Genomic DNA, 23387 nt, shown 5'->3' with positions numbered 1-23387 from the left:
TGATAAATTAACTGATGATTTTTTTTAATGAATGGTTAATCTAAAAATATTGCACTGATGAGCCATCGTTGTAAGCATTTTTTAATTTATTTTGATGGTCGGTAAAAAATTATAATAGATCATCCCAGTATTAATCGGCTTAAGTTGGATATCTAATACTAATTAAAAAATATAATAATGAAATACCCCATATAATATTACTATTATTATTTAGCCTATTAAAATGCAAGAAACATAATAACTTCACATTTTTAATGCGGTAGAATGGTCAAAATGTCAAAAATGGAACTAGAACTAAAAGGAGTATTTTGAAAATCAGTAAAAATATCTGTAGGGCAAAACAAAATGGGCTTAAACCCACTCCTTCGGTTCGCCTCCAACGGAACCTTCTCCGAGCCTTCGATACACTTCGTCGATCAAATTCCTCTCCATCTTTTCGATCCGAATCGCTCCAGATGGCGACCAAAGTTCTTATGGTGAGCACCAATCACTCCTTTCGGATCCCTTATCTATCGATCTCCATGCCTTTCTCTCCCATGGCAGGTCGCGGAGAAGCCCAGCATTGCACTGTCCATCGCCACGGCACTTTCCGGTGGCCGGGTGAGTCTTTGATTACGCCACTGTCCTGCAAATCGTGTTATTTCTTATCCCTTTCATGCTTTCGGTTCTGTGACATCGACTGTAGTTGAAAAAGTAGATTGCTTTGATGCATACGAGAGTCTGTCAGGGAATTAGAGCTCAAAATCGTGAAGATAAGAGTTCTAACTCAGTGTATGCGGGCAAACCAGGACCTGATTTTTCCAGGTCAACACAAGCCGCCAATATTCAGAATCACTTGACAAATTTCCAAGCAAATCTCCCTGCATCATTACAATAGAATTTTAGGATTCATATAAAGCGACGTATTGTTAAAAATTGCATGAACAAGCAATATGACTCACCCTAAACATGCTTGATGACATGTTGGTCGATCCAAAGCTAACATGTAGTCAGCTATAAGTAAACTGGCAGTAAAGTTCACAAGGCAGCCACAGTAAGAACCTTAACTAGATTTTTCTGGCCTTCCCTGTTTTGTAGGTTACATAGTGTTTCCCTGCCTGGCACTTTTCTAGCATCATTTTTTTAGTTTTTTCCTTCTGTAGAAGCTTCAGTTGCTGGCATCCTTCCTCTTCCAATGAAGGAGCTGATCACCATCACCAGATCATTTAATTCAAGTGTTAAATGCCATACTTCATTGCTGTAAGGATATAGGGTTCAGGTCACATTGTAACAATTACAACTGAGTGGGAGCAACTTGTGGATTCCACAAGCGAATTGCTAGTAAATGATGTTGTCTTTATTCTCTTTAATGTATCCTTATCTTTTCCATTTCTTTTCCTAGCACGTGTTGAATCAGAGGTAAATTTTAATTTACCCACTTGAGAATATGTTGATTCTCATGCTGCCCATGGATATTTAGGGTCAAGAGAACTAGTACCTTTTTACTTGAGAATAAGTTGATTCTCATGTTACCTTCTTGTGGGTTATAGGGTTAAGAGAACTAGTACTTTCTTTGTGAATAGCCATTTGTGCATTTAGCATAAAGTTAGCACATTTAATTAACAATGAAGACAATATTAAAACATTGTCATTAACCACAAATGGGCAAAATGGTAACTAAGGCCCCATTTACGTGCATGGAGTGAGTGGAGAAAAGCACACAGGCAATGCATATTATTGTTTACCTTTGTTGTTCGGGTAGCTTGAGGGAGTGGGGAGAGGGACTCCACAACCAGATTAGCTGCCTAAGATGCTCACCCAAATCGGAGGAAGGAAGAGGGGAAAAACTGAAATGACATATGCCCCTTTTATTTCAATTACATTTGAACTATTAGTACTCTTTCCTGACTGCCAATTTATTTCTCTTTTGACCCACCACTTCCCTCCCTCTCTAGCTCCTCTCTGTTCTCTCTAGGTAAATAAAGCCTAAGTCACATCTAAGATAAACTCGAAAATTGATTTAAATACAATTCTTCATGTGACTAATAGTGCTTGTGAGGCTTATGATTTGCATTTTGTTAATACATAAAAAGAATACCATGCTTTGGCTTCTTTTAGGAATTCACTCTTACATAGTGATCAATATTTAAATTAATTTTGGTCATCATGTATTGTGCTAAGTTAAAGCAGGCTGTGCTAGCAAAACTGGAAAGTCTTTAACAAAATGCAAATTGCTCATTATTTGTTGATTTATACACATTCATTGTATTAATTTCATCTCTCTTTATACGATGTGATACTTAAAAATTTTAATTAAAAGCTGAATAAACAATTTGAGCCTAAATAAAGCCTAAATCACATCTAAGATAAAATTGGAAATTGACTTATCTACAATTTTTCATGTGAGTAATAGAGCTTGTAACGCTGATGATGTTGCACTTTGTTAACAAATGGATGATGTTAGAATTACAACTTGAGCCTCCACAATCTCACTTCTGCTTTGCCTCCTGAAAAGGAGCTTGTCATCTTTTGCTTGACTTGCTATGCCAAATGGCTTTGTACCTGATATCAGTTGATTTCGTCCATGCCTCTTACTTCAGTCATAGAATTTCACATGAACTCTGATGTACCTTTGCTTATCTAGGATTCCTGATCATTTGCACTTCTTGTCAATCTATCATTTTGATATATGCTTATGTTACATCTTCAGGTTTACTTGTTTTTTCTCCTATTTTATAATGTGGGTTTCTATCTGAACGGAGACTATAGTTCTCAGTATTCTCCTTAATTTTTTGAAAACTAATCAGGGCGCATATGTTTCTGTTAGTCGTGTGGCGAGTTATCATTTTACATAATCAAGTACAGAAGATGACTCACCAATATGCTTGATGTAGTTTTCTACAAGAAGGGGCAGTACTGATGTGCATGAGTTTGATGGAAAGTTTCTTAGCAGCAATGCCCACTACAAAGTGACATCTGTTATTGGACATGTTTTTAGGTTACCATCTTTTCTTTGAATTTTTGTTTTCATATCTTTTCTACCCATAAGCTCACATCACATTGCTACTTCATTCATCTTTGGTAAATATGTAAAGTGTTCTATTCATTTCTCTTTCTTAGCATCTCTTTTTAGCATGTGTTTTTTTATGTTGTTTTTCATCTATGTGATTAATGCTCTTTAGCATGAGTCAATTGATTTTATAGTTTACTGCTCCTTTTTCTCTTTTTTGCCTTTTTGGTTTTCTTTAACTTGGAAGCATCTATCTTTACTTCCCCTTGGTTTTATAGAAGCTCTTGGTTGTGAGAATCATACAATTCACTGTCCGTACCATATCATGATACATTATTATATATTATGATTCCTATGTAAAATGATATAATTATTACAAATTTTTCATGAGAACTCAGACAAAAAATGAGAAAGAAAATTATGTTAATGCTTTCAAATAAACCACTATATTAAAAATTAAACCAAAGTCATTATAAAAGAAGAAAGAAATAATGAATATTGTGTTATGCAATAAATGTAGGGCAAAGATCAAAAGAGCGCTCCTTTTTTTTACCGAATCGTCAAAGGGGCGCCCCACTTTGGTTTTTTATCAAAAGGGCATCCTGCTTCCACGTAAAATGACACAACTATCCTCCGGACCGTTTCTATTATTATCTCATTTATATCTCCCGCCTAAATTCTGAATCGATCCGAGGCGTGGTAGCAACTACGAAAACTGTAGTTACTATACATGTTGAAACAACTAGGGTATTATAGCTGCTACAACTACAACAATTGTAGCTTGTAGTTGTAGTAGCTACAATTTTGTAGCTGCTACAACTATAATAGTTATAGCAACTATGAAACTGAAGTAGCTACAACATGAAAAATAACCTTAAATAAAGAGGATTAAAATTCTTCGGAGCCTCCAAAAAGCTTTTAAACGAATTTTTTTGGGCCTAAGACTGGGTCGTTATGGGTTACATCTGGTAACAAATGTAGATCTCTGAACGAGCTTCGATTTGATATATTGTGTGTTCCGTGGTTCAACCCAAGATAAAAGTTATGACCTCTCAAAACTTATCTAACATTCACAGTTGTAGCAGTTACGATTTCATAACTGCTACAACACGCCCCTAGTTCAAGATTTAGGTGGAAAATATCGAGGAGAGATAATAAATAATGGGAATAATGTAGTGGAGGGTATTTGGGTAATTATACATGAGGATGAGGTGCCCTTTTGATAAAAAATTAAAGTGGGGCGTCATCTTGATGATTCCAAAAAAAAGGGCGCCCTTTTGATCTTTGCCCATAAATGTATAAAAGTTGAAGATAATGATATCTCAAAGACAATAATGACGGTGTCATGTGGAGAGAGAGTCTATGATACCCAAGGTGGACACTACATCAAATAATGACTTATAGGAACAAGTCTTGACACAAAACGACAATGAGGGTGAAACTATGATGGTGACTTAGAAGTATGTCATGTCAAAGTAATCTTTTGTTCCTCTCTTCACGTAACATAGTTCTTGCCTACAACTTTCACTTTAGTTTTGGTGATCCTATCAAGATTCTTAGTCCATAGCAAGGGTGGAATCACTGATGTTTTTTTATGTCAAAAGCATATGAGGGAGAAATTTTGTATTACTCATTTCATTTCAATTCTTAATGGAACGAAATACCAATTTCTTAATGGAATGAAATAACAATAATTTTTACAATGTTAGCAATATAATATATAGACCTATGTATATTTGTTATGAATCAACAATAACACCTATATATATTTGTTATAAACTATAGACCTATATATAATTTTTTTAAAAAATATTAATTATTGCAACATCATTATCTTTCCTAGTATGGTATTTTGAAGATTTTGGTATGACATTATCTTTGCAAGATGCTTTCATGAATCAAGACCTAAGTACTATGTTCCTAGAGGAGCAATTGTACTGCAATCCCAAGCTTCACTTCTAGAAGAATATATAACATATACTGATTATGCTAATTTCAATTTACGGAAAGAAAGTTGAATCAGCTTTAAGATCATGTATAGTTGTTAGAAACGGTTCACTAATTTTTCTTGTTGTAGAATTGTTTGAATTATCTTGTTTTGCATGAATAAGTCCTGGTGATTATATCTTTGCAATTCTATTTTTAATTTTTATGCCAGTGTTTGTGCTATGATTTTTTATAATGATTCTTATATTACATTTGTAACATTTGCTATGTGCAATTGTTGCAGCATGGATTTTCCATCTTCATATCAGAACTGGGAAGTGACAGATCCATTTGATCTTTTTGAGGCTCCAGTTTTGAAGTCAGAATCAAACCCAAAGGTATACTTAACTATTCATGCTTTTATTTTTTTTTCTTCATCACATATAGGTTTAGTAGTTAGGAATAATTTGATATAGTTCTTGGTATATGTTGCTGCAAATGAAAATATCTTCGGTTATTTGTACAATCAGTTGTAGAGAATAACTCATTAATAGTTTAGAAATTTCAGTTTTTTGGATGAATAGTGAGCCACTAACATATGATCTAATGCAAGAAAACTTTAGAAGTTCAAGGAATTCCTAATATGAAGCTACAAATATTTTCATCTTGCTTATTAATTGTCTTCTTGATTTTCTTCTGAAAAGTGTAGAATGAGAAAAGTTGTTAAGTTTACTAAGAGTCAAAATAGGTGGCAAACTTTGTATGCCAGAAAATGTAAATAAAGAGTTCCTTTTTATTTGGGGATGAAGGAATGCCATCACTTTAATCATTTGATAATAAAACAGATTATGTAATTAGGATTAAGTAATATCTTGTAGACAACTGTTGTATTTGATTGGTTTTAGTTTGAATAACCAATTTGATCAGTTTAAGAATCTTCAAATAAGTTAAAATGTAATCCCTTGTTTCATATTATACTAAAAAGAACAATAATATAATTCTACACTATTCCAATGCCAAAAATTGTGTAAATACTAGTAGTGTCATTAGTGAAGTATAATAATGCCTAAATATGAAATTAAAAGGCCACCAATATCTCTATAACACAAATTAAAATAAAGTTCTATATTTTTTGGAGTGTAAAAAATATTAAAAAATTAGAAATATCTCAAATAAATGCCACTAGAAATCTCTACAACACAACCATATTTTGATCAAAATATGGTTTCATTTTATTTATGAGCATTATTCCCTAATGACATTTCAAGCATTTGCGTATAATTTTCGGAACTGAGATAGTGCAGAATCATATTTTGTCAATAAGTTTAAGCATAATCTTTTATAACATATTATACTAGAAGAGACAAAATATGATTCTAGACTATCTATAGTAAAAATTGTGCGCAACTGCTAGTATGAAAATGAAAAATAATGAAAGTGTAGTGATGATTACATACGGAAATGAAAAAAAAAATGAATGCTCCTATGACACAAAATAATGTGTTAACCAAAACATGGTGATGCACTTTCAGAGTGTAAAGATATATAAAAAGTTAAAAACATTAAGAAATATTCTTCTTGATTTATAATTCTGCTTACACAACAAAATGGAGGCCATTAAGAACCGATATGACACACAATCACATTTTGAACAAGTTATGCTTTTAGCACGAGAATTTTTTAAAAGATAATTATTGAAGTATATGGAAACTTATAAATAAAAATAGAAGCCAACAGATAAAAATCATGCTTTGAATAAAGATTTTTTTTGGTTACTCAATATATATATATATATATATATATATATATTCCATCTTTTTTTTTTGATAACTTAGCCCCTTGACCTGATGGCTAGGGGTGTTTTTATCAATTAAGGGGTCAAAAGTTTGAATCACACCCATGGCCTTTGATTAATTCCTTTCAGCAGTTATTCTTTTAATGAGTCACTGCTGTTTTAGGTTTTCTACTCTGTACTTGTCTCAATGCAGTTGCTAAGATTCTTTCTTCAAAACTTTCTATGCTTCTGAATATCCTAAACATGGTTCTTATGTTTGCTATTTGCTTATTTCTGATTAACTATCTTCATTAGTGTCTTTGATGTCTCAATGTCTCAAACCGAGGATGAAGTTGGATAAATATCAGAGAATCAATCTACTTTTGACAAGAATCAAAGCATGTTGTTGACAGTATTTTACTAATCTGTGTATAGCTGAACAAAATTTTGCATGTTGTTTCTCAATTTTTTGCTGGTCTATCCCTTTATTAAGTTTGTTGGTAGTTAATGCTTGTTACTAAGGTACTAAAATTAATAACATGTACGTGGCATGTGTTGCTGACTAAACCTCTTTTAGGCACACATTAGGAGGCATTTGCATCATGAAGCTCAAGGTTGCACCTACTTGGTACTTTGGTTGGATTGTGACCGTGAAGGTGAAAATATATGCTATGAAGGTAAGCTTTTCATGTAGCTAAGGCTGTAGCTTTTTGTACAGGCAGAAATAGTATTCTTAAGTTCCTGTAAAGTGCCCTAATAGCTGGAGGAATATGCTGATTGAATCGAGAACTTTCACCATTGTGAGGAATTTGCATTTTGATTTTTTATTGTCTTAGAAAAAGCTTATGATTAGATTCTTTAGAAAAATGTGGTTTGTTTTGAGAAGAAAAGCTAACGTCTAGTAATATATCAATGTTTGATGTAGTATATGGATGTATGATAATTTAGTTACTGATTAGAACTACTAGGAGTGTAACCACAGACATGTGTGCATGCTTAGATTCTTCAGCTATCCTCTTCATACCTGTGTTGGATACCTGACACTCAAACACTAACACTCTAAGTGGACACTTAACATTTCTATTTATCACGTGTAAAAGATTCTTGAAAAAGTCATGTCAGGCACTCAGATCCATACCCATGTCAAATACCTGTATCGAGTCTGATTAATATAGTGTACCATGGAGGCTGCAAACATGACGTGTTGGCATTTCTGGCAACTTTTAATTCCTAATTGCAATTGGACTTTAGAGCTTGCAGGCCTGTTGAACAATTGCAGGCAACAAGATGCTTGCAAATAGAGCTTCTACAAAATATTATTTTCAATTAATCTTTTTGCAAATCACCAAATAGCCCAAAGTATTTTCATCAACACTTTCTCTCATGCCAGTTGCATTTCGTAATACTTCTATATTTGTATTTATTATTTATTTTATTTTATTTATGATAAAGTTCATGCTATTAACATATGGTGCTATAATTTCTCATAAGAAAGAAAATAGCTTGTCATGGCACTAATAACTGAAGTTTCTTATATTTTGACAATTGACATGCAAACTTAGTCAAACCTTTTCCAGACCTTATCAATATATCACTATGGGTAACTTTAATCTACTTTTCAGTAATTGAATGTACTGGCATCCGTGAAACTGAGCCTGGAAGGAGAATTTACCGTGCTAAATTTTCATCTGTTACTGAGAAGGATATATTCAATGCTATGGAAAACCTTATCCTGCCCAATAAAGATGAGGCTTTAGCTGTAGATGCCCGCCAAGAAATAGATTTGAAGGTAGGCGTGGCATTTACTAGATTCCAGACTCGTTATTTTCAAGGAAAGTATGGGAATCTCGATTCAAGAGTTATTTCGTGAGTTCTTAACTCTTTGCTACTCCATTTTTGATTGATCTAATAATTTATTGGATGATGCTATACTATGTTTATGTATTTGATTTATTCACTTCCATTTAGTATTTTATATAATTTTGGGCAACGTGAAGCATCTTTCGATTAGTAAACCGTTTGATGGTCTAAATCTTACTAAACTGTTAGTATTGGTCTTCTTGTTTCTTGTAGTTGAGTAATGAACTATTGGGTCTATGTTTGTATTCATGTAACCTTGTAAGACTATTACTATTGGTTGGTGAATTATATCCTATTCAATATGGATTTAGTATTGATCTATCATGGATGGATGTTAATGCTGTATAGAATGGTACAAAAGTTGTTACGAGTGGGGAGGGATTATTCCTCATGGAGCCCTATGTAGCCTCCATCTACCTATATATGAATATTATTATGAAGAATTTTAGATTTTTTTAAATGTAACTAATTCTAGGCCCTTTAACAATTTGGCTAACAAACCTACTATTGATCGTTAGAATGAACAAAGGAGATGATGATCTAGATTGTACTCTCTTTCATAAAGTGAAAATCAATCTCTATATACTTTGTCTTCTTGTGGAGAATGAGATTCGAAGCTATATATATTGTAGCTTGAGTATCATGATAAAACTTCATTGGCTTCTTAAGAGTGTATCCTAGCTCAGTCATTAAATGTTTAATCCAAATGAGCTTTATAACTAGAGCCATGACTTTATAATCTACCTCCACACCTGATCTTCCCATCATTGTTTGATTACCTTTTAAGAGAACACTAATATTAATTGTCAATCTATTGGGGAACCTGCCATTCTAATACCACACAATATGGAGATGATCTTGGGACCTTTCCTTGTAGCATCTTTCTGGTAACGTAGGCTTCACAGTTGCTATCTAATGGTCATGACGTGAGTTCACAAATGACAAGTTAGGTCTGGTGACAATGAAATAGGTTAGTTTTCCCAACAACTTTCTTTATTTTTCTAGATCAATTAATGGCTTTTGCTGTAACTAATCTCACACTACATACAAGAAAGATACCTCTATGGACAAATTACGTGACCAGCTGGGAAGAATCATTGACAATGGCCTAGAATAGGCGGAGCCTTGATTACTCTTCTCCTTGAACAATGACAGTGGAAGTAGAATGTGCTACATGTACAATGGAAGATGGATGCCTAGAATGACCCTTACAACCTCGCTGTCAGCCTTCTTGAGAACCTGACATCCTCCTTTTTCTAAAAAAATTTTCGCCGAATGTATCATCAAATTTGACCGGCCTGAAAGCATGGTTCAAGGGATTGGAGTGATCAAGAACTAGAGATTGCTGAGGAACTAGAAATTGCTGAGGTGGTTGTAAATCAGGTTGTTGTTGCCCTCTCATGCTGCAGTTTTACAGTAGTCAGTTGATTTTGATGAGAAAGAACTTGGCACAACAGAATCGAGATGTGCTTTAGGCCAGAACACCCTTTAAGTATTCAATTTCAAATGTGGAACTTCAGAAGTTATCAAAGCAAGCTGTGCTATACTGATTCTGGTTCAACTAGAGAACAATGTATAGAATTGGGAGCTGTCCAATCTGAGAGAAATGCAGCAATAGGCAAAACCAAAGTTGGAAGTGCTTTGTCTGGCAGCAGTGGACGCCTCGTCCACAAATACAAGAGGCATCGACGGCAGAAGAAGCACGACGCACGGATGTGTCATGCAGAGTAGCTTCGGGACTCCATTGCTCGGGAGGATGATAGGGTACAGACACGGGCAATTGGAAATCCCACATAGAGGCGATCAATAGATGCGAAGAGGGCTCCATCCACACAGGGAGTTTCATTGCTGGAGCACGTGCAGAGAAGGCATTGGGCCGATATGCATGCATGTGAAGAGACATAGGAGCTAGTAACTTGACGAGTAAAGGGCAATTATTTCTCATGGAACCCTAGATAGACCGCCACTATATTACACATATTTACAAAGGGGTCCAATTAGCCTATAATAAAAATGTCATATACTATATTGTGTCATCCCTTTCATGTCTGTGTGTCTTAACTAGGTGTGCAATGTTCCCTTGTTCTCCATTTGTAGAGCCAACCTTCACACAATAGGATCGAATCTTTGACTCCCTTAAGGATTCTTGAATTTGCAACAGTTTGCTGCACATCATGTGTTCACTAGTGAACCACACTATATTTGAAATAAATGTATCCCCTGCCTAGCGCCAGATATACACAAGCTTGATGAAGAACATTCGTGTATTAATGCAAATAGAAAGGTCATGACACTACAGTTAATCAAGGTATGTCTCTAATAGCTCTGGTATGGGGAGAGAATGATATTTGATGTGATGAAATTCCCCTGGGGATTAGATCGAAACAAGACTACTCTCTGAGCTCTCAGGGAAAAGGTTTTAGGCTATGCTGAACTTGAATTCTTGAAAATAGGAAAATATGCAGCGATAAAGACTTTACTGGAATTTTTCTAATTGGATAGGCTGCATAACTAGCTTCCAGTCAAACATGATGAATTTGTTGAATTCCCTAACTATCAAGATGGGATTGCACTAAATTACGTCGACTTCTTGAACCTTACTTGGATGTAATCACCTAAATTTCCTTCTGTGGGTTTCTAGGTGTTGCCATAGTAAATGTTTTCCTTTCAGAACTTTGAAGTCTGTGACATCAGTGTATCATGTGAAATTGGGCTGTGACATATCCATTGCACCAGAAGAATTCCATAGTCTATTTTGGCAGGTTGTGCCTAGACAATGCTGCACTAACTGAAATGATTCTGCTTGTTGCAGTTGTGGCTGGATGCTTGAACTATTTGTTGCAGCTAAATTCGCGTGCTATGACATTTCTTTTGTGTGGCAATGCTGACCCTTTCACCTATAGATGAACATCAAGCTTGATCTTTGTTAATGAATACTTTCTAAAATGGCTCATAAAAGTTACCTCGTAGGGTTGTACAAAGCATTTCTCAGCATGTGACATTTCTTATATTTCTATGACTAATTTTGGTATTTATCTGTGGCTCATAATTCTTGCCAAGTTCTTAACAGCTTAAAGTATCATGGTTGTCTTTTTCTATCTGGTGCTGTGTGTAATCTTGCTTTCAGCTCAAGATAGTCATTATTACATTGACATTTGGTGATCTTAACCTTTATTTTTGTATGATTCAGGTATGGGCCTTGTCAAACCCCTACTCTTGGGTTTTGTGTGCAACGGTTTATGCAAATTACCACATTCAAACCAGAAAAGTTCTGGTCCATAAATCCTTATATAATTAAAGATGGCTATGAACTGCTGCTGGATTGGGAGCGTAATAAAGTTTTTGATTTTGATGTGAGTCTCATGGTTCTCTTATTTCCTAGCACAAGTAACCAATTGGCTTCAGCAGTAGCATTCTTTCTTTTGCAGATTGCTGCGATGTTCCAGAAGTTGGTAGCTAATGATGGTAACCTGAAAGTAATTGATATTTCTACAAAGGAAGAGTGCAAACCTCGCCCTTGTGGGCTCAATACAGTTGGCATGTTGAAGGTAATGGGTGTCCACAATGTTTTTCTCCTTAAACCAAGATGATTAATTTTGCCAAAATTGTATATTTTTAGTCATGGACTTAGAAATAAAAATTTAACTGGATGAAACACTTTGTTAATGCTTAACATTGTTTTTTTGTCATTGTTCCTCCTATGATCTTTAGTAAAAATAAAATGTCATATAAACTTTTATGTCATTTCTGGTTTTGTCAAACTGAGCAAGCATCTCCACAACAATGCATCTTGTGCTTCTTTTTTGTCTCTTATAAATAGGCAAATATTCCTAATGAAATCTTGTTCAAGAAAACTAACTTATTTTCTGTGAAAATGCAACTTAGTCACGCTCTGTTTGTCATCCCTTCCAACTTTAGGTGTTGCTCGCACACGGGATCTTAAAATAGGCAACTTGCATGTCTCTAACCAGAATCTCTGACAAGCAGTGCAACTAAATAGTCATTCCTGAAATTGGAGACAAACTAAGCAGTGAGCACACATGTGCAAAGTATGAATATATTAAAACTATGAACGTAGTTATAGAAAGGCCTAACATGGGATATATCAATCAATGATAGAAATATTCAGTACATGGTGACTGCAAAGTAACAATCAACCATATAGGTATACTACACCAAACCTACAGTGAAATTACTAAGTCTAAGTGTTCAGACATTTATTGCTAATTATGTAGGTACCAGCATCCACATGTGGATACTGAACAACAATCAACATGAGACTGCTATACATTTAATATCAATCAATGATTGTCAGTGTGGACCGGTGAATGTACCTTCTTCACTCAAAACTGTAATAGAGATCATCAGAAATGCCACATTTCTTCTTAAACGTGCTGACTAGAACATCTCTCACGCATTGACTCACATCCATCATAATTGGTGCAGACTGCCTGTGGTTTCTAGCAGAATCATTTTCTTTCTCAAGGTAAGAAGGCTTTTCTTGAAATCTGGAATCAAAATAGATATCTGTCCATACCTTCTGCATCCATAGAAGAACCTTATGAAATGATAATATATGAAAACCTTCCAGTTGTGCTACACGAAATCATAAGTCCCATGATTATCTTTTATATGTTAGGTTTAAATTGATTCCTCATCAGTATGTAATACACATTAAATGTACAACAAACTGGTAAAATCTGTACAACTTTGGGCCAGTTGCACAGGCAGTTGTATGCACATAACTTTCCTCAATTCACCCATAATAAACAAGCGCCTTACAATGTAATTAATCAGTGCTATTTTCACATTCTTAGTCGAGTTTCTGAACATTTTAATTGTCTTATACTATACATAACCTAAAAATTGACAACGACAATCTGAAAATTTTAATTGTATCAATGTTCAGTCATTTCTATTCAGCATTTTTTTGTTAGTATCTAATTTCTGATCGTGCTTTACTCAGCTCTTGTTATCAATTGACGATTCAAATTCTAATCACTGGCAACATTGAGATCTTACATCGGTTACATTGATAATGTAGAACAAATTGAATACAAGTACTGTTTTGTTTTCTCCCCAAGTTGCTTCAAGTTCACTCGGGTTTGGCCCTCAAATGGCCATGCAGCTGGCAGAGCGGTTGTATACTCAAGGCTTTATAAGGTCTTAGCTGCAGTTTGCTGTAATATATAAATGAATATCATTAAAAAAGTTCGAATAAATTTATGAACAGGGATGGGTTACCCCATATGACTTATACCGTCATTACTGTGTATCTATATGTATCATGAACTGCATTTAAAAACATATCATTTAAATAATTACTATAAACTTGATTAATCAAAATCTGAAAATAATTCATTAAACTTCTTTTGAATTATCATGAACAATAAATGCAAGTATGCAATTCTAACACATTAATAGGCAAAAACTGAATTTCTTATGCAAAGATCTTTAAAAATGATGTGAACAGTTGATAATTTTTCTTTCAGAACACGTTATCAGTAAATATCTAACTTTTTAGTCTTTTCATCAATACCAATCTGTGATTCAATATTATAAAGTAAAAGTGATGAAATTTCTTGGTTAATGTCTCCAAACCATAGTCTAAGTTTACCTCTTTTTTTTTTCAGACTTTAAATAACTAGTACTCTACACTTTCTGCTTCTTTGTTCAATCAATGATCTTTTTCTCTTATATATATATATTTTTAAACTTATTGTTTAACATATTAAGCAAGAGTTAGATGCATCATCTATATCTTTGTTATGTGTTGTCTGTTCCTTCCCTTTGTATGTGTTATAAAATAGGAACCTTATGCAAGCCATAAATCTTAGATAGAATTAATTATGTCTAAAGGTAATAAATATATCCCTATTTAGATGACAAATGATATGTTTTTAACTCCTATTACCAGTGGTTACCTAAGACGCCCTTAAGGGCAACATATTTCCGAAATCATACACAACAGGAACCGTGTCCAGATGTTAAGGCAAGCCACTGCTTTGATGCTTGTTTACTTCTGAATTGATAAAAGATCAAGTAAAACACAGTATTACAGTGCTCTTACTTGCATATTCATCTTGGCTTCATGTAGGTAATAATAGTATACAAGTTATTCACATTTTTAGTCATTGCCAATAAGATAGAGACCTGGAGATAAATACTCATGACTAAAACAATTCTATAGTTGATGTTCTTGTTGGTTAATATTGGTATCTTTTTATTTATCTTTCTCTTATTTATGACCAGTTACCCTCGCACAGAGAGCACTGCATACCCCTCATCATTTGATTTCAAAGCTGCACTTAGTGCTCAACTAAATAATCCTATATGGGGCAAGGATGTTCAGATGCTACTTGCTGATGGTTATCATAAACCTCGGATGGGATCTGATGCAGGTGATCATCCTCCCATTACACCAATGCGATCAGCAACAGAAGATATGTTGGGAAGTGATGCATGGAGACTTTACCAATATGTCTGCCAGCATTTTATTGGTTCTGTTAGTCCGGATTGCAAATACTCAAGGTTATTAACTTGTCAATTTTGCAGTCGAATCATTTGCCTGCATGCATTCAAATGTCTGCAGCATATGGATTTTGTGAATTATTGTCCTTTCATTTGTGATAGTAGATGAACTTATCGTGGTCATACTTGTTTATACTATTTCAACCTTTTTTTCTGTATCTTCTTCATTGGTTTATCATGGTCTAATAACCCCAAACTATCAATAATTTCTCTTTTTTTGAGGGAGCTGGGATGGACAATAAGAATTCAACAAAAATCTAAAATGAAAATATGGTATGACACAAGAAAAGAAAATTGTTTGAAGAGAAGTTGTACTATATATCTGACTACTGAGTCTGACTACTGAGTAAAGATATAAGGGGAAAAAAAAAGAAGAAGAAACATAAGATTAGTCATAGGATATTTCGAATGCTTAAAATTTGCAGATTAGTTTGAATTGTGAATTATCCTTTATAGAACCTTTATCCTGTATTGAGAGGTTCAAGATCAATGCTTTAACTTCAAATTAGTAACTTTTAAAAGTTTTCTTTGACTTCATATTTTGCTTTCCATTCTAGAGCACATTTGGACCATGATATTGCTTCATCTTTAACCATTTCTCCCCTAAGTCTATACGCCATAGCTAGGACCCAATAAATATTTGTTCCTATTTTTCATACAGGCAGAATGTGATGAGAATGATCTGGAAGGATCATTTGATGAGGGTCTAAATTAGATACACATAATATTTTAAGAAGATTAAGTAGTGATGGAGAATGGTTGTTTTGATGTTTCCAGGCATGATATGAAAGGTTACAGTTATTTGAAGTCATTTAAGTTAAATAACACAGAGGAGAGGAAGATATGTAATAGATAGAGGGTAGACTTGTCACAACTACTTGAAACATAAGGACTATTTCCTGTTAATTGTTGCTTTAGTAATTTAGTGGTAATTCTGTTATCTCAATTGTGCATGATCTGCAATGTGGACGGAGAAAGGTGTTTTAGGTTTAAGTTTTAATTAACACAGAAATCTTGCAACACAGTCACTATATTTCATAACTGTGTAAGAGTTGCAAGAAAGAAAGTAGCATATTAATTTATATAATAACTGCATGGAGGATTCTCATCAAGGCATATTAATAAAAAGTTTAGTCAAACTCAACAGAAGTAGTTGCAATTTAACTTGCCACTAAATTTCTGAAGGCTTATTCCATGTTGTAGTCCACAACTTAATATAGAAATAAAAATTAGATGACAATGGTGATGAGTTAAAACTAGGGAGCTCATGTGAACATCCTGGATCATGTTGTGCTGTCTGAGCAACTTGTGTGCAATCAGATCAAAAATGGAAAAATCAGAAAGTTCTGACGGAAGAATTTCCTTTTTCTTGATTTCATCCACATAGGTGGTGCGGCAGCAGAACATGAAAGTAGTATGAGCTGAAGTATACAACTAACTAAGCTTTACAACCTTGTGAGTTGTGTGATTTATGGATGGGGATTTATACTTTTGAAAGATCAGACTTGTTTCTGTTGATGGTGTAAAGGTTTCTTAACTTCGTTAAATGTGCTCAGTTGATCTTTAACTCATAAAACAATAACTCAGTTAACGCAATTATTCCTTGTGACATTTTATGCTGTTATGTTCTTGTTATCACTCCTTTAAGGTGGATGATTTTTTTTTTTTTGAACAAGTTGGTTAAAAACTGGTTGGTTAATGAAACTGATGCAAATAATGGCTCATGATTATTCCAGGACTAAAATAGAATTTGCATCTGGTGGGGAGTTTTTCCAATGTGCTGGGCAGCATGTTGTTTCTAAAGGTTTTACATCCATCATGCCATGGATGAGTGTCAATGAGAAGAATCTACCTCAGTTCAAGAAAGGCGAAAAAATTTGTATTGCAAAAGTAGACATACATGAGGTAGTCCTTCAGATTCATCAAGTATTTTTTTAAGCTGAAATTATATGGGTTTATCCTATTAGTTTCACTAAGGTGAAATATAACAAATACAACAAGTATGGAAGTTCAGCATATAGATAACTTTTTTTTTTCAGTCTTATGTAATAAGATTCATATGTACCAAGACAGATTCATGGAATACTTTTCTATATTAAACATGCTTTATCTGGATTCCTGTAGTTGAAATCAATTATTGAAGCAAATTAATACATATATTGTCCAGTAAAAAAGATTGTCACTGACATGATTAAATTTATTCATTTAGGGCACTACTGCACCTCCAGATTACCTTAGTGAGAGTGAACTTATTTCTCTAATGGAAAAGAATGGTATAGGAACTGATGCTTCAATTCCTGTGCACATTAACAATATCTGTGAGCGCAACTATGTTCAGGTTCAGTCATGTGATGTCTTTTAAATTGTACAATGATACTTGTTATCCTTCATTTTCTAACTCCTCTTTTTACAATATTGGTCTTTGATGGCTTAAAGGTTAATGCTGGAAGGAGGCTGGTTCCAACAGCTCTTGGAACTACCTTGATAAGAGGATATCAATGCATTGATCCAGATCTTTGTTTACCTGACATCCGCAGCTTTATTGAGCAACAAATAACTCTAATTGCGAAAGGGAAAGCTGACCATGTTTGTGTAGTTGAACATGTCCTTCAACAGTTTCTGCAGAAGTACTCTTACTTTGTCAAAAAGGTATCATGTTTGCTCATTCATTTCTTGTTTGATAAGCTATAGGGTAGCTACATTCAAAATATAGAACACCTTTTTTTAATCATCTGGTAATCTCATAGATTATGTACAACAACAACAACAACAACAACCAAGCCTTTCCCACTGTAATTGCCATTGAGCGTAATTGTATATACTATATGAGCGTGACAGTTTGTTTCTGAGGAGCTGCAGTTAGGGGTGGCAAGAAAAATCAATATACTTTAACCAAACCAAAAACCTAACTGACCCCAAAAGCAGGTTTTTATCAGGTTTCAGGTCGGATTTTGGAAATTCAGTATTTTACATTTTGGTTTTGGGGTTTGGGCAGGTTCCGAATTTTTATATAAACCAAAAAAAAACTCAACCGAACCAGTATTATATAATGTATATATTTCATATTAATTCAATTATATTTCACTTAGTTAATTAACATATGTATATTTTATATATTAGATATATTAGATTAAAGTTTACCTCTAAATATCTAGTGGAACTAGTATAAAAAAATTCAAAATCTTTGAAATCCTTGAAAATTAAAAATCATGAGAACTTATCCCAACCAAATAAAAAATCTTGGTTTCAGGTTTTCTTTATGGGTTCAGTTATACAGTTTTTTTTTTTATAATAATCAAACTAGATTGGTTGGTTTTATTGTTAAAAACTGCCCCAAACCTAGTTCCAGTCCAATAAATTGGATAGGTAGCTTATTGAAATTGAGTTTTATATGAGATGATATGTTGGTTGTATTTACCTATTGCTAATAGTTATGAGTTTGTATATACGGAGTCATTACTAATTTCTTAGAAACATCATACAACTGAAATTTTTACTAAAGGTACGACCATGGTTTCAAGTGTCAATCAATATTAGTTGACATGGATGGAACATATTGTTTTGTCCACCTACTAATATTGGTGTTGTGTGAGCATGGATAAATGCCACTATGTTGTCCATGCTAGCACCATTTTGGTGGTTTTGACCAAGATAAGGCTTGTCTTGGCTGCATCGTTAGAATTGATTTGAGGCAGAAAGATTTCTTCCAATGATTTATTCTCTTTTTTTTTTTTTTTTTTTGAGAAGAGATGAAAGACTACATGAAGAGGGGAGGTATAGATAGGAAGCTCCAAATGGAGCACCAATAATAATAAACAGAAGTGATGCTGGAATAAATCGAGAGTTATCTATAGACATATGGAGAGACCAATTCTAATATCAGATGTAGGAATATCATTTAATTCGAGTGTTAGAAAATTACCAGGTCAATCTCACTGCAATACTATAAGAACTAATAATCTCATCAGATGCAAGATACTCATTTTGAAGGGGAGCCTTGGCGCAACGGTAAGGTTGCTGCCATGTGACCTAGAAGTCACGGGTTCAAATCCTGGAAACAGCCTCTTGCCAAAGGCAAGGTAAGACTGCGTACAATGGATTCTTTCTCCGGACCCCGCAAGACGGGAGTTTCGTGCACCAGGCTGCCCTTTTTTTTTTATGCAAGATACTCATTTTAGTATTAGTTAAGTATAATCATCAATCAAGATGTTTGTTAAATTTTTGAAACTTGTTATTCAAAAATTTATATTCAATTTACTTTTTTACTTTTTGTTTGTTAAAGACTATATTTGGAGGTAAACAAACTAAAAGGAAAGGGATTAAAGCTCATTTGAGTTGATCTCATTATGATTTGAAGCGTGTTGAGTGTTGGCACAAGATATAATATTTAAACTTTGCAACATAATGATATTTTAAACCTAGGAAAACCTTAGGTACAACTAATAAACATAGAGCTTTTAAGTTTTAACTGCATCAAAAGAGCAATCATGCTCTTGTTGATTGATCATGGTAGATTTCTCAGCCAGCTTTTGTGCTAGAAGGTTTCCCTGAAATTGGAAGGACGTTCAATTGGTCATAACATTCAACTGTTTTTAATGTTGACGCTGATTGTTGACCTGCAGTGTGCCAGATGCATACACATGGAACGTGCTGACAAACATGGAGGAATCTCAAATAGGTTGAGATGGTATGACATGTCCTAAAGTGAACAATAAATTCTGTAGTTAGACTAGTTGATTGAATTAGAGTGGAAGGTGAGGGTAGAGGGAGATAACAAAATTCTAGTTAATAGAATGAAAAATAATTGAATTGCTTTGGATATTACTGGTGAACTATAAATTTTATAGTCAGACTAGTTGATTCAATTCGAGTGGAAGGTGTGAGAGTAGAGGGAGAGTCAAAATTCTAGTTAATGGAACGGAAGATAATTGAATTACTTTGAATATTATTGGTGTTATAACCATACATATGGTTCAATGTAGGAACAGGATACATTTAATCACCTGAATAATTGAGAAAAATACAACTCTTGTTGAAGTGAACTCCAAACAATTACCTTGCATGAGCATCTTTGTCGACCTATTTAATTAAGAAAACGATAGTTGCTTGCCTTAGTAGTAGAATTCTGGAATGTAATGGCTATGCACGTTTAGAAGTAGGGCCATGTGCAGTGGTGTTATGGTCGCCTTGTTAGTAGTAGAATTCTGGAGTGTCAATGGGTTGGACGTTTAGAAGTAGGGTCATCATTGGGTGTAGTTATAAGATTATGGTCAAGAGAAAAGCTGTAACTTACCCTTCTCTACCTCTCTTTTTTTTTTTTTTCTAGTCATCACTTGTGGAGTCATTGTGTCTCTATACGATTAGGTCTGTATCTCCCCTGTGATTCATTTTGAGATAACACAAAACTTTGGTTTGCCCTTGGTTCAGCATCGTATTTCTGCCTTTGATTGTCTTTAACATTGTGCATGCTGGATGGTTTGAGATATTGTGCTAAATAATTCTTGGTTTTAGTTCGGTTTAACCTTTGGTTCTGTGTTATTTCTAATCAAGCTCGTACTCTTCTATAATTCAGATTGAGAACATGGATGCACTGTTTGAAGCACAGTTTTCCCCATTGGCCGACTCTGGGCGTCTACTCAGCAAATGTGGTAAATGCACTCGATACATGAAATACATTTCTAGCCAACCAACAAGATTATACTGCATAACCTGTGAAGAAGTCTATTACCTTCCCCAAAACGGCACCATAAAAGTAAGTAACCTTTTTTTTTTTTTTTTTTTTGCACAGCCTCGCACATTGGAAGTTCATGCAATTACTTCTATCTCATACTTCTGTATGTTTGGTTAGCCTAAAAGGTTCTGGAATTCCCATCGAATTTATATTGTCATCAATAGAATTTAATGTTAAGTTTGCCCAGGAAGAATGATACTTCTTACAGCCTTGTGAATTTTAACAGATCATGATGTGATTGGCAACCAAAGACAATCGTATACATTTATACTTGGACCATATGTGAAACTAGAACAAATATACACATTAAATGAGAAAAAGAAAGATCAAACCAGACTTAATTAGTAATGTTCTTCTTGTTGTATACATTATTTAATTTTGACAGTTCAAGTTCTGCTGCAACAATGACATTTTTTTCTCTCTACTTTCAGCTCTACAAGGAACTCGCATGCCCTTTAGATGGTTTCGAGCTGCTGCTCTTTTCCATGGCGGGTGCCGATGGAAAAACATTCCCTCTCTGCCCCTACTGCTACAACAGTCCCCCTTTCGAAGGGATCGATAAACTCTTCGGTAACCTTAAGCTCGGTAATTCCGGCAAGATAGGGAAGGGAGCTGGCATGCCATGTTTCCTCTGTCCTCACCCTACGTGCCGACATTCCCTGATAAACCAAGGAGTCTGTGCTTGCCCTGAGTGCAGCGGCACACTCGTTCTCGACCCTGTCAGTGCACCCAAATGGAGGCTATACTGCAACACCTGCAACTGTCTCGTCTCCCTCCCACAGGGCGCTCATCGGATTTCAACCACCGGCAACAAGTGCCCTGAATGCGACTCCACTATCATCCAAGTGGATTTCAATAAGAAGACGACTCCCCTCGCCGACGGAGCCACACTGCACGAGGGCTGTATCTTGTGCGATGAATTGCTTCATTCGCTCGTCGAGATGAAGCATGGAAGTTCGTTTTTTCGTCGGTCAAGAGGACGAGGCAGAGGTAGGGGAAGAGGCAGAGGAGGTAGGGGAAGAGGTGGCTCAAAGAATGCAGATCCAAAGATGAGTTTCCGAGATTTCTAATCCAACTTTCCACTGCTATTGAGAAGAACTTCTATACTATCTGAAACTCCAATCTTCGAAGAGCTTGGTATTGTGATTATTATTATTATATAGGTAATGAGATAATAATATTTATCCATTATTCGTATAAAATCACATCCAGAGAAGGCGAGATAGATGCAGAAGAAGAAAAAAATTTGCAGGCAGGCAGGCAGGCACCAAGTTTCCGATGGATGGATATGTCGACGATCATGTGGCGGTAAGAGGCAGCAATGGGAAGTTGCAGATGAAAGGCAAAGCCAACACCAGTCGCTGCCGCGACTGCACCAGGCAGCAACGCCCCCCTGCCGTCAGAATCTTCATCAGCACCCTCTTCAGTGGCCCCAGCACCTCCACCACCACTTGCCACCGCAGCACCGCCATCCTCCGTCGGCGCCGCCTGCTCCCCAGCCTCACCGTCTCCCCCGACGCCGCCGCCGGAGTCTCAGCCTCCTCCCACCCAACCCCATCCCCATCACCACCATCTCCTGCAGCCTGCTGACTGCTCTGCTCAGCAGGGTAGATGTTATATAGTGACCGACAGGCATCACGAGGGAGGAGGGAATGGATGAGATCAATCATTCATTAAGGCTCTGTTTACTCCAGGTGCAAATTGAGTGGGGAGGAAGAGTAAAGGCAAGAGAAACATATAGAAAGAAAAAAAATATATATAATAAACGGCCAAGTCGCTAGCTAGCGGTTGAAGTTGTCCGTGCTTTCGAACGAGTGGCGTCCTCAGGGAGAAGAGAATTATACAGAAAATAAATATGAGAATTTAAAAATGTGACGGCGTCGTTTTTAGCACTTTTATTAAAAAAAAAATTTAATTTAATTAAAAATAATTAAACATGTAAATCAAATTTTAGTTTGAAAAAAGTCAAAAAATATCTTAAAATTTTTAAAATAAAATATTATCATAAATAGTAAAAAATATATTTGAAGTTTCAAAAAAAAAGTACTATATAATATTGAATGAGTTTGAAAGTAGGTCGGTATGGATTTTATCAATAAAGGTTTTTGAAAGAATTTCAATTAGTAATCGATAATGTTTGATTCTTCCATTCGATTTGAATAGATATATAAACAAATATTTAAATTCATCTATTTATTATTTTATAATAAATAAATAGTAGAAGGGGAGGGATAATCAATCCTTTTTCATAAAATAAATAAATAATAAATAAAATGAATGAATTAATTAATTAAAGGGAGGGTGATTTTGTTTGAGGCCTACTCTCGCATTTGTTTGCTTCTTGTGCTCGTCACATGAGGCCGACGAGGCCGATTGGGAAGCATTATCTCCATGAGTCAGCATGCGACAAGAATTGATGACATTCTTCTTCCACCTTTCCATGCCTTTCCTTTAGTCGCCTTCTCGCCTTCTTCTTCACTTTAAAGGAACGCAACGCTTTCATCATTAATTTTGGAATTAAATTAATAAGCGAGTGACTAATTATCTATCTATCTATCTATCTTAGACGTCTTTAA

The 23387-nt window shown here is 35.0% G+C and overlaps 1 protein-coding gene across 1 annotated transcript; it reads left to right on the top strand.

The window, feature by feature from the left end:
- Window positions 1–392: 392 nt before the first annotated feature.
- Window positions 393–22065, top strand: LOC141826700 (DNA topoisomerase 3-beta). The gene is made up of 15 exons (XM_074713981.1): window positions 393–476; window positions 544–600; window positions 2874–2977; window positions 5220–5313; window positions 7267–7366; window positions 8312–8555; window positions 11740–11902; window positions 11978–12099; window positions 13635–13712; window positions 14802–15080; window positions 16817–16985; window positions 17290–17418; window positions 17517–17729; window positions 20653–20832; window positions 21243–22065. Exons 1-15 carry the CDS (start codon window positions 456–458, stop codon window positions 21879–21881), a joined length of 2592 nt encoding a protein of 863 aa, XP_074570082.1. The 5' UTR covers window positions 393–455; the 3' UTR covers window positions 21882–22065.
- The last annotated feature ends 1322 nt before the right edge of the window (window positions 22066–23387 follow it).

The sequence above is a fragment of the Curcuma longa genome, chromosome 4 (genome assembly GCF_044706935.1).
Source record: "Curcuma longa cultivar G26 ecotype Majalengka, Jawa Barat chromosome 4, ITB_CL_G26_1.1, whole genome shotgun sequence".
Taxonomy (NCBI): domain Eukaryota; kingdom Viridiplantae; phylum Streptophyta; class Magnoliopsida; order Zingiberales; family Zingiberaceae; genus Curcuma; species Curcuma longa.
The sequence above is the reverse complement of the archived record's forward strand: the minus strand, read 5'-3'. Positions and strand labels throughout refer to the sequence as shown.